The following is a 12,143-nucleotide window of genomic DNA, read 5'->3' on the forward strand; positions in this document are numbered from 1 at the left end:
CTCTGCCTCAATCCTGCTGAGTGTTCTCATCAAAAAGCTACAGAGCCTTTTCTTCCCAGTGTCCCATTTCTTATTAATGCAATTTTCTGCAAAACCACACACAAGCAAGATAGTGTCTAGGAACTTTATTTGGAGGTGTACTGTGCAACATGAATTGCCACAGGATGGAGAAAGGACAACACGTACATGGGTTCTTGTTCTGCTAATGGATTCTGGATCAGATCAGGGTGAACATGCTGGTTCAGATTATGTCTCATCAAGGAAAACATGGGGCTTTGGCCACATTTCTCATAATTCCCATTCAGTATCTAATGTTTAAATTTTTTATCTTAAATACAGAATAAACTATCAGAAATGCTTTTGTTCTTACAGGTATGTGTTCACTGGAAGAGATTGTTACAGGCATGCAAGTGACAGGTCTGAACCAAACTCTGGTCCCCTTGTCAAATTAAAAAGAGGCAGAGACAGCTTTGAGAAGCTCTGGCCAGCACTTCCAAAGGATCAGAAGCGTTTTACTCCTGCATATTTCCAATATTTAAACTTTTACGATGTGTCATGTAAAGGAAGTGCTGGAGATAATGCTCACAGCAGAAAGAAGAGCAACAGAAACCCTCCTCTGCTCCAAGGTACTGTGAGGTATAAACAGGCTACTGACAGCTTAACAGCAAGGATTTAATAAATCACAGCAGTGTCTCAAACTGCTGTGATTTACACCTATGGGCCACAGAGCCCTAAGCTTCACCTAAATGCACAAAGCAGCAAAGGAAAACTCGAGGACAGTTTGTCCTTAGTCTCCAAGCTACACTTACTGCAAGTTTCCTCCTGGGACTTACAGCAGAGAATCTGGCACATCACCATCACGTAAGCATTTCAATTAACCTAGATTTACAGCTTCACTTCTGCCTTCCCAATGCATCCAAGAAACTATGAAACTACCTTATTAACAAAAGCAATGTTATTTAGCTGGGGAGAATTAAGTAAGCAATTAAGAGCCAGGCAGAGACCAAGTCCTGCATTATCAGCCACACCAAGGCATTAGACAGCCACTTTTGATTCACACCTCCTTTTCTTGATTCTCTGGTATTTATGCTTAAGATACTGACTTTAACACAGCGACAGACAATACCAACTAATAATTCTGTATTTATCAGCTATATATGCTGTTTGAAAAAATGGGAAGCAGCTACCTGGCACACCTTCAGAGACAAAGGTACATGCCTTCCAAGCAGAACAGTAGATATAGGCCTTTACCTACAAAGCTTACCAGATGAAGACATTTTCTTTAGCATTTGCTTGATTACTTTGGTTTGCATTTAATTATACAGATGGCTGAGTGGTTTTGTAATTTTATAGCTGGCCTGTGCTAGTAATTGATGTGGTAGTGTCAGTCTTACTGAGGCTGGTTTGGAAATGCATGGGGTTTGAAAAGCTGCTTGTATTTAAAGCCTCTAGTTACAATGCAAGAGATGAATTAAATGAAAGAATGTTAAACAATGCTGTTTTTTTTTTCCCGTGGACTTTACATAACTGTACTATTTGTCCCAAGACAACACTGGAATCATTATATCAACGATGAAGATTGTGGCTGTCTTTGCAAGTCCTTCAAAAACATAACTCCTATATACACACGTTGTGTACCTGTCTTCCTGTCTGTTTACATTAACCTAAAATGAAGAAGTTTCTTTTTAATCCAGAAAAAATAATTTATTAACCCTCAGGCTGACTAAACACTAGCATCTGAGAAAGGAAAACTCAAACAAACAAACAAACAAAACCCACAATAAACTTATATTCCTTTTCACCCCTAATTCATATTTATTAATATAAAAGTAAAGAAAACCCTGTACTAATGACATAAATCTACATTATTTTCTGGAGGTAGAATGATGATCTTTAGCTACACCCTCCAAAGTCTCAAGACCTCATTATCTAAAAAATGACTTGTCCTATTTCCATCATAACAACAATGATCCATGTCAGTGCAGCGTCCTGAGCAAGTGATGATAGTTATGCACATTTGCCTGTAGCAGTCTGACATGGTTTACTTTCGGCAGCTTTCAAAGACTGTATTTCTTGGACTATTGACAGGTGTATTGTCCTTCTTACTCTGTTGTCACAATTTGGTTCTCATTTGGGTTAGAGTTGATTCATGTCACTGGATAGAGATAGTCCATGATATCTCTGGCAACTCACTTAGCTCTTCTATCTGTTCTAATGTATGCAAAACACAAAGATGGACCAGATCCACGAGATGCTAAACCTAAATTTTAGAGAACCTAGCTGTTAGGAGAATCAACTCCCCTATCAGTAGTGCTCTTATGTTCTTCAAATATTTGCAGATTGGGAGCCTGAAAAGAGGATTTGCAAAAGCCTTACTTAGCCAGCAGCAAGTGCTAAGAGCACAGCCCCTTCTCTTAAAATAGATGCACACATGGGTAGTTTGTCTCCTTTTGCAATAGTAGTGAAAGCATGCCTGAGGTCCAAAGCCAAATCCCTCTTCTCCCTGAATAGGCTTGGGGCCTATGGAATACCCTAAAGGAACAACCTGAAGCTGATGGCTTTTAACCAATAAACCCCACGTACCAACTTCTCACAAATCTGTACCTATAAAGGTAGCTAGTTGTGAAAATGGTCAATAGCAAATTCCCTACTGCCTTGGGACACCTAAAACATATTTGGACTTTAGATATCTGAAGAGTTCAGCAGCATTTCAGGGAGCAAACAGAGAGATGAAGGATCCAGCTGCAGACTCCTAGGCTTAAAGCTGCAGTAGGCACACTCGAAAGCTTGGACAAAACATACAAAACTTACAAAACATAGTAAATAGCATTTGACAATTCACTGCATGGGATGTCAAAACTAGCATACACAGAGTGAGTAGGAAGAGTTCTTCCTTAGATGGTCATTGTAGGAATAGGTGATACCCTGAGAGATTTACACCACTGAAGGCTGAAAAGGTAGAACTGTAAAAAGACCACAGAAGGTGGTGTTATTTTTCCTCTAGATCATGTTAAAACAGTGTTTTTTGCAAACACTGAGAGAAAGATCTTTCTATTTTTGTTACTTAGTCACTTATAACCAGCAATAAATCTTCTGCTGATGATTTTGTTGAGGATTCTTGCTGTACAAAAGAATTCAGCTGACTACTGTTGTCAATTTGTCCCTGTAACAGAGTAAAACTTGTTTAGTCAGTAAACAGATATGTCCTGAAGGGTGGAAGAATAGATCTATTGGGCAAGAATTTCAAGAAGGTACCATTTCTGCACACTTACTTTTGAAATCACAATCACACTTTTTTCCTATGTAAAAAGGGCTGTTATGCTTATTTAAGATTTTCTTTTGTTACCTTTGTTTAGATAGCACCCTGAACAATGCCATTAAATCACCTAAGCTGAAGATCAGTTTTTACAAAGCTTATAGATAAGAAAAACTGAAGAAAAGAGAAGCACCTTGCCTAGAGCCAAGAGGAAACTAAGAGCTTACATCATCACATAACCTGGCGCCCAACCCTGAGTTCGTTTAAATCACCCCCAAATTTGTTGTTCACAGTAACAGAACTTAGCACAAGCTCCTTATTGATCACTAGAGAAACACTCCTCACGTTTGGTCTGTTGTCCAAACCTATTTTAAATCCTTTAAAAAACCAAAACATTTTTGTTATCCCATTCTAAAAATTAGCCAATGAATATGCTGCAAGTGAAGAAATCACGTTTATTTTAGGTAATTTAGAGTTTTGAACTGTTGTTTTGCAAGGCTGTGTAACTTCATGATCCAGCTAGTACCCACATATAATCCTAGTACCAACCCAACTCATTCTCACACTTACTTCTTTTATCTCCTAGCAAAGTAAAATGTTCAAGAAGACTATGTGATTTTTTTTGGTGGTGCTGCAGTTAAGCAGATCCTAATCTGTATTGAAGGTGAAGTAGTCCTAAGATATAAATAACCAGTGCCTCTCCCAAACAGATTTCACCAATTCCTCCAGAAAACTCACAAACTCAATGTGGTTCACTGTAAAGTGTGAGTGATAACGCCCATATTGACTTTTCAAAATGTTCTTGTGTATGTGTGTTTCTGTCAGGCTTGAAGATTTTGACTCAGTGGACTGTAAAAGCAGAATCCAGTTATGGGGTTTGGGTGGATATTCAGAGCAGACCTTCCCTTAGGTTGGGAGTTGTTTAGCACCAGGGCCCTGACTCAGAATATCAGTGAGTGTGATCTCGCTCAAAGCCATACAAGTGACTCACATATTTACTTCTCTGACTCTCTCTCCTCTTCCTTTAAAGTTAAAATATTGAGCCACTTTTCTGACATCAGCTCACTGCCAGCCAGCTATCAGCTGAAAGTCAACACAATAAAATGTTAACCTTTCCTCCCTGAGGTCCCTCCACCTCAGCAAATGACACCTCCACAGTCTCTGTTATTCTGCCCTAGAACATCTGCCCAGCAGCCACATCTCAGGGCTGCTGGAACCACAGTTTGGCCACAACCTCACATGCCATTCCACAGAGCATCCCTACCATCCAACTCCTCACCTCCATCCCTGCGGCCACAGCTCAGGTATCAGTGACACCTCCCTGCTGTATCCTCTCTTGCCTGTCTCCTCAAAGTGCCCACCAAGCACGGCAAGGTGGCTGTACCCATCTCCAGCACAGTGTGGAGGCTCATCTTCCTCGGGGGCATGAGGGTGGCCTGCACCTTCCACAGCACAGCTCCTCACTGCCTAGTTCTTCTTCCTCCCTCTGCTCCATGTAGGATATACACACAGGAGAGGGATGGAGTACCTCTTCTATGAGAGAATTTGGACTGCTCAGCCTGGAAAAGAGAAAGCTTCGGGGTGACCTGATTGTGGCCTTTCAATACCTGAAGAGAATTTCTAGAAAAGAAAGGGCACGACTATTGACAAGACCGTGTAACAACAAAACAACGGGGAATGGTTTCAAATTCAAGGAGTGTAGGTTTAGGTTAGATATGGGGGAAAAAATCTTTACCATGAGGGCAGTGAGGCACTGGAATACGTTTCCTAGGGAAATTGTGGATGCACCATCCCTGACGAGGTAGGGCCAGGCTGGATGGAGCCCTGAGCAATCTGGCCGAGTGAAAGGCGTCACTGCCCATGGCAGGGGGCTTGGAATTATATGATATTTAAGGTCCTTTCCAACCGAAACCATTCCATGAATCTCTGATTCATGCTGTAAGCACTGCTACTCTGTCGGAAGCGCTGCTCTCCCACCTTCTCAAATATTTTTCGCTTTTTTTTCCTCTGTGCTTGACGCCATGCGGACAGGCTGAGGTCTCATGTGCCAAAACGCACACAGCCTTGTCTCTGAGCGGCTGCTTGCCCAGGCCCGGCACGGCCCCGCCGGGCTCAGGGCTGCAGCCGGGCGCTGAGCGAGCGCCGAACAATGCGCCGCTCGCAGCGGGGCCTTGTGGGTAGCGGAGGCGGCCTTAGCGGCGCCGGGGAGCGGGAGGCCGCGCCGAGCCGGGGGTGGGCGGAACGCGGAGAGCGGCGAGGGAAAGCGAGGCTGGCGGGGATCGCGGCTCCCGCCCCAGCAGCCGGCGAGCGCTGCAGAGGGAGCCGCTCCCCTTTCGCTCCCCGCCTCCCCCCGCCCTCGGAGCGATGTCCCGGCGGAGCGGGCAGTGAGGCGGCGGCCGCCGAGGGACGCCCTGAGCGGGGAGAGGCGGGGGCACGGCGGGAAGCGCTGCGTCCCTCCCTTCCAGCTCTTTCCCCTCCCTCTCCCGCGCCCGGCGGAGCAGCGGCCGTTTTCCCTCGCCCTTCATGCCCGGGCGGCGGCCACCGGCGGCGCTGCCCTCCGCTCCCGCCTCGCCGCCCGCGCCCTCCCCGGGCTCGCCGCCGCGCTAGGCCCGCCGGGCGGCCCCGCGCAGTGCCCTCCGCGGGCCCGGCACCAGGCGGGCCGGAGGATGAGCCAGCAGCCGGCGGGGAAGATGTCGGCGGCTCCCCTGGCGGCCGAGGCGCTGGAGCCGGCGGCGGGGATGCTCGAGGGCCGCCAGAGGAAGCTGGAGTCCATGATCCGCGACCCGCGCTCCCCGGTCAACGTGGAGAGCCTGCTGGTAAGGGGCGGCCGCGCCTGGGGGAAGCGCTCGGCGGGGGAACAAAGGGAGCGCTGCCCTCGCCTCAGGCGGGCGGGAGGGAACGGGAAGGAAGGAAAGGGCTCCCGCGTCCTGAAAGTGCTTTCCTGGGGGAGGACGAAAGATCGTGTTCACGCCCCCAGCCGGGCCACCGGCAGCGGGGAGGTGGCGGGAGCGGCCCTCGCCTCCAGGACTGTGTAGAGCGAGGGGACGGGCACGGCGCTGTGAGAGGAGAGCGAGCGCTCCCCGATTAGCTACATCTTATTTGGGGGAAGCGAGAAACGTCCTTGGCGAGATCTGATCCGTGGAGAGGAAAGCCTCTTGCTTTCCCTCCCAGCATCGTTCACACCGTTCGCTTTCGCGCCTGGGAGTCACAGCGTGTCCGTCCCCAAAGTACCTGCCTTTGTGTGCGCTGCCGGGCACCCATCGCTCACCCACTCTGAAACGTCCCTGGTGAAGCTGAGGTTGCTGTGTGGTGTGGAAATAATTCAGGAAAACGGGACACGCCTAAGGGACAAATGTAACTGGAGGGTCCAGTGACCCTTCACATTTATTTTTCACTGGGGCAAATTGATTGGTCTGTGTCCTGTTTCAAATAGCATTTTTCTGTGTGAGCGTATGAAATACAATTTACCTTAGAGAGAAATCTATGCCCTTGTGAAGAAGTGTGAAAGGGGTTAGATTGTCTCATTTAACCATCCGAACTCTAGAAAGGCAGCCAAGAGACATATTATTATCATTATTATCACTGTTGTTATAATTATTGGTATTATAATTATTAGTATTTTAACTGAACTTTAGGGTCTTCAAATCGTATATTTCCAGTCTTCCCCAAGGTTTCCAGTGTGTCCCAGTTATGAGGAGCAGAAAAAGGAGGAATAAATCCCAGTCCTTCCAACAGTTGCTCAGGGCACTTACACTGTGTCTTTTTCTGTGCTTTCAAATGACTCAGTCCTGTTTGGCCAAAAATACAGGAACTGACTGAACAGAATGTATGCCTGTGCTGTGTGGAGAACATAGGAATTTCCTATAACATCTGAAAAATGTTCTTCCCGAGGCTGTGGTGCTGTGTTACTCCTCTCATACATGTTCAGAGGCATAATGACAGCCATAGTCAATGGAGGGGGGTGGGAAACAGTGCTACATATCTGACTGGATTCAGATAAGTTTTTGCCTAGGCCAAAGCAGAGAGAGCTGCCTCTGGGCTTCGCTCCCAGCATTTTCACTTTGGTATTTTGCTTGGAAAACTTTGACCTGTGGCCAAAAAAGAGCAGTTAAAAATAGTACAGTCGTTCTGAAAAATGCATCAGGTTAATACTTAACCCCAGTAGACTTTTTCACACTGCTTTTATACTCAACAGCATGATTCTTTTATTTTCTCACCTCCCATGCCTTGGACATAGATGGAATACACTAAAATATGTTGATGTTTCTGAAGATAAATCCTAGCTACAGAACTGAGATTGTGCTGCTTAGAACTTGATTTTTTTGTTTTATATGCTAGCAATGTAGACTGCTTCATGTAATACATTGAGAAAGCAAACCATGAGAGAGTGTTAGTTGGATTATAAATGCATTTTTTTTTACAGTAAAGGTCATCACTGTTCTCTACACTCTGTCTGTAAGTATTGTTTAAAAGACTAGCAGCAAGTGAAATATAATGCTAATCAATCAAATTTCCTAGCTTGTGCAGTCTACATATCTGTGTATGAAATAATGGACTATTTATTACTCTTATTTAGGAAATTTGCAACAGATTGCCTGTAAAAGCACTTTCTTTTGGTCTCTGGGATTGTTGCTTTATGCAATTTGACATTAATTTTGCATTAGTGTGCTACTAAATAGTCTGAGTATGAAAGCATATTCATATTGAAAAATTTACTTGTTTACTAAACAGCTCCCTTGCAGTGTAAATTATCAAAAATTTAAATGTGTTTTCAGTTAAAAGTAGAAATACAGCAACATGAATTGAGAGTCAGGGAAAGCGTCTTAAAAAGACTAGCTGGAATGCCACTATTCTATCCTCCAGAAATAACATAACCAAAACTAAAAATGTGGAATGGAATTCAAAATGGAATTCATTTCCTTACAGTGTAAAAAGTCATAAACAGCTGCTATTCTGTATTTTGTGTGCATGCTTTATTTTTGGGAAGCCGTAAAAAGCAAAAAAGTAGCTGTTGATCTATAACACATGGTGTAAATTTGAAAGGCGTGAGAAGCTGAGGTTATAAGCTGTCTTTCTCTAGATAGCAATTCCACTGTCATCAAAAGATGTTTTATTCAGTGGCTCTAAATGAATAGACTTTCTTTGCGTACCTTCCTTACCACAGGATGGCTGACCACATCCATCTGTTTCTTCAGCAGGAGAATCTGTGAAGCCAAGTACATTGGTTATGTTCCTCCCATCCCTCTTCAGGGCTCAAGATAGACTGTTAGATTTTCTGATGGGATTATTGCTATATTGTGTGCCTTAACAGTCATTAATGCCTGTGTTGAGCATAATTATTTGTGTTTGATTAAAGCATATCTTCAAAAAAGACCTATGCATTCTCAGTTCAGAGGCATTATGAGATGAAGAACTCTGCATTTAGTTTGTTCTCACAGGCAGTTATGAGGGCAAAATAAAACGTCCCAGGAAACAGCCAGCCAACTTAAATGTGTGGCATGGTTATTACCACCCTTTTTCTGCTAAATAAAAAAATAATCATGGAGGACTTTCTACTCATTAGCATAGATGAGATGCACAGCCAGCACTTGGTGGGGTTCTTCTGGTTTTGGTCTGATAAAGATATGAAAAGAGGAATGCTAGAACTGTGTACTCGGTGCCATGATAGGTGTCAGCAAAGACATCCACAAAGGAAAGTGGTGATTGCAACCTCATTGAGGCGTTGGCTGAGTGCTCATTCTCTCATTGTACCTTGTTGAAAGCTTGTTGTTAGGTTGCCTATGCTAAGATAAATAATTTTGATATTGTCACTTTGGTGAAAATAGCTTTCTATGGTACAGTCTTGCTCTTTTTGGGCATGTAGCAGTGCATTAGTGGTTATGAAAACCTGATTTCAGTATTACATTTAGATCACGGAGATTACTTTGTAAAGCTACCATATTTTTATTATTTGCTTTTCTGCCAATTGTGTCACCCACTAATTTAATAAAGTGACGTTTTTATGTGTACTGCATGTACGCATGGATGATAGCACTTAATGGCATTTGACCTTGGCTGATCCATAAGAAACCCTTCTATAAATACATTCCTACCAAATAGTTCCAAGTTGACAGCTAAATTTAAGGAGAGCTTAACAGTGCTCAAATATATTTGGGCATTTATGATTTTGCATATAAGCTCTATCTACAGTATGAACTGAGTTATTTTTGATAGTGTTTCATACACATTCCGTAGGGGTGTGTTGGCAAGTGCTATCTTCTCTAAAACAAGAGCCGATAGGTCATTGTAGGCTGTGTGTAGGCTGTGTAAAACTAATCCAGACCTCTGCTTCCTTGCTGTGTGTATTTGTATCACTTCAGCACATGTTGAACTCAACTTTTGAGTTGTATGGTGGTGATGAACAGCTCTGATAAGTCTTACCGTCCTCTTCCTGCAGTGCTGTGCCTGGAGTGCAGTTGTCCAGAGAAAGGTGCTGGTGTTTGCCTTTGGACTCACTCTTCAGTGCAGGCCTCAGGATTTTAGCATTAAGCTTGAAGTTTGGCATTACACTGGAGGTGTAAAATGTTGAGTATATTCTGGCTGCTCTGCTATGGTTGTGTCAGCTTTTGAAAGAAGGAGCTCTTAAAACTGTTAATTAGGCAGTGCAACAGTGAAATTATGAGCACAGTGCTGGAATGCAAGCATGGTGGACTGAGATGATTAGCAGGAGAGGGCTCAAGTGTCTCAGAATGCACATGCCTTAGAACCCAAACCCACAAACCAAAACTGAACTAATTTACCATTTATTTATTTTTTAAATACAGCTGACAAGTAAACTGTGTATTTACACTAGTTTGAACATGAATAGATGGGTCATCTACATGGGTCGTTGCCATCAAGACCCTGAATTTTATTCTTAATGAAAAGTGGATTGAAGATGCAGCTGTGACTCCCATTCTTTCAATAGGTGCATCTGTCCATAAAGATCTCTTCAACTGAATAGATGCCAGCCTTGTACCAAGAATGTTAATTGAGCAGATCACTAGGCTGAGCTCTGTTAATTCAGGGTCTACAGGTCATCATGGCTGATACAAGGTATTCCTTAGCAGGATTTTAGCCTTAGGAACTTTCTTTGTATTACATAATTAATATGAAAGTTGTTTTGCTTTCCTGAATTTATTGCCACACATTATTTTGAATCAGCAAGAACAATCTGTTGTGTTAATATGAGCCAGCAAGTACAGGGAAGAGATGCAAATGTAGCAGTTAGCAGGATCTATCTAAAATTCATTGCCCACTAAGTAATTTGAAGGCCAGATGATTCTCTGTTCTTGAAGAAATAACCTTTTCTTGTTTGTTATATTTCCTGTGCTGTTATTTCTCTCTTAGTTTCTAACTCTTTCTATAAATGTTCTATTTTTGATCTGTAATTTTAGAATATCTATTGCAGAGTTAAAAATTATGATCATTAAGGAAATGGAATTGTCTTTTGTTCATTGTTCCCCTCTGATGGATTTATATATAGCAGTATGGTTAGGTGGAAAAAGATAGTTCTACTTTTCTGACAGCTTTATGTGTTTTTATATTCTAACTTATTCTACACTAGGATTAAAGTGTTTCACTTCTGGTTTGAGACAGCAAAAATAACATTTTGTTCAGCTTCAGGTCTTTTTACTGCCACACGAGATGCATGCAGATTTGTGAGTGTGTATTCACAATAGGCATGTTCACTCCCAGTATTTCATCTCTGTTGATTAGATTGCAAGGGTGTCATTATTTTCTTTTAATTGTTCAATCTTTGTAACAACTTAAGAGAAACATAAATACACCTACACTATCAAATTAGCAGTTTTCTTCTCCTTTATATGTACAGGAATAAAAATTCAGTAATCCTTCACTTCTCTGAATATTAGTAGTCTCAGTTTCAGTTGAAATGTGTGCAAATGCTTGTTAGAACCTGGTTTTTAAAGTACGTTGTGAGTTCTAACTAATGGCAGAGCCGTGCCAAAGTATTTGGCTCTTTGTCTAGTAATGCAGTCCATAACAAAAGCTGCCTAATTTAAAAAGAAAGAAAAGTGCTATCTCCAAAGTGCTAGAGCCAATCTCCACAGCAATCCGTTAATGATTTCTTGCCAGTGTTTGATCTACAAAATATGACTGGAATTGTATCAGTGTCACAGAGGAGCTGACTTTGGATTTTAAAGATGAAAGTGATTGAAATTGGGTAGTAGAGTATTATATAATGAAAGATACAAAAAAAAATCCGTGTATTTTTATAACTCATAAGCATGGGGGGGTTTGAGGGGAAGAATGCTGTATTGTGTCCGAGGTTTCTTCTAAACTGTTATACTGTAAAGCAGCGAATGTTTCTGGTAACAAATTTATTTGAAATACTTTTTTCTTGGTACATCCCATTGGTTAAGAACAAGAATACCGTGTTTATATTGGCAGACTTGGCTAGTAATAAACTTATTTTAATGAGCTGTTCACAATGTAAACACAAGGTTGAATGCAGTGCTCAGTTCCCCAGTCATACCTACCATGTGTGAAGCTCCTGCAGCAGTGCAGTGTCCGAAAAGCCCGCGGTGATCAGAGAGCGCCCCTGAGCCCGGCCACGCGCAGCTTCCTGAGTGCAGGTGAGGCGTCACCTGCATCCTTCATTGGCAACGTTAAATTCATTACCTGCTAACAGAGTTTTAAGGCTCTGTGCTTAAATCAGTGATTGGGCCCTTAATGTGCAGACTGGCTGGAATATTTGGAAGATTGTGATTTTGTGAATTTTGTCCAGATTTCACTATGCTGGATAGTCTCAGTCTGTAATTGGTGCTTTATGTAGTATGAACTTAGCTTTTTCTCTGTGTTCGTCTGTTACTGTTACAGCTATTGAGAGAGGGACCCTTTTTTGTCT

The 12,143-nt window shown here is 42.8% G+C and overlaps 1 protein-coding gene across 5 annotated transcripts in view; it reads left to right on the plus strand.

Annotated features, from left to right (window-relative positions):
- The first annotated feature begins 5,542 nt into the window (after positions 1 to 5,542).
- ROCK2 (Rho associated coiled-coil containing protein kinase 2) overlaps positions 5,543 to 12,143 on the plus strand; it is a 95,940-nt gene continuing 89,339 nt past the window's right edge. For 2 of the 5 annotated variants that reach the window (XM_068183453.1, XM_068183452.1), the window contains exon 1: positions 5,547 to 6,072. In XM_068183453.1, coding sequence (XP_068039554.1) covers positions 5,923 to 6,072 — 150 coding nt within the window. In that variant the 5' untranslated portion in view covers positions 5,547 to 5,922. Of the gene's footprint in view, positions 6,073 to 12,143 lie in introns of all 5 variants that reach the window. The other 3 variants (XM_068183455.1, XM_068183456.1, XM_068183454.1) reach the window with 3 other exon arrangements.

The sequence above is a fragment of the Anomalospiza imberbis genome, chromosome 3 (genome assembly GCF_031753505.1).
Source record: "Anomalospiza imberbis isolate Cuckoo-Finch-1a 21T00152 chromosome 3, ASM3175350v1, whole genome shotgun sequence".
Lineage (NCBI taxonomy): Eukaryota > Metazoa > Chordata > Aves > Passeriformes > Viduidae > Anomalospiza > Anomalospiza imberbis.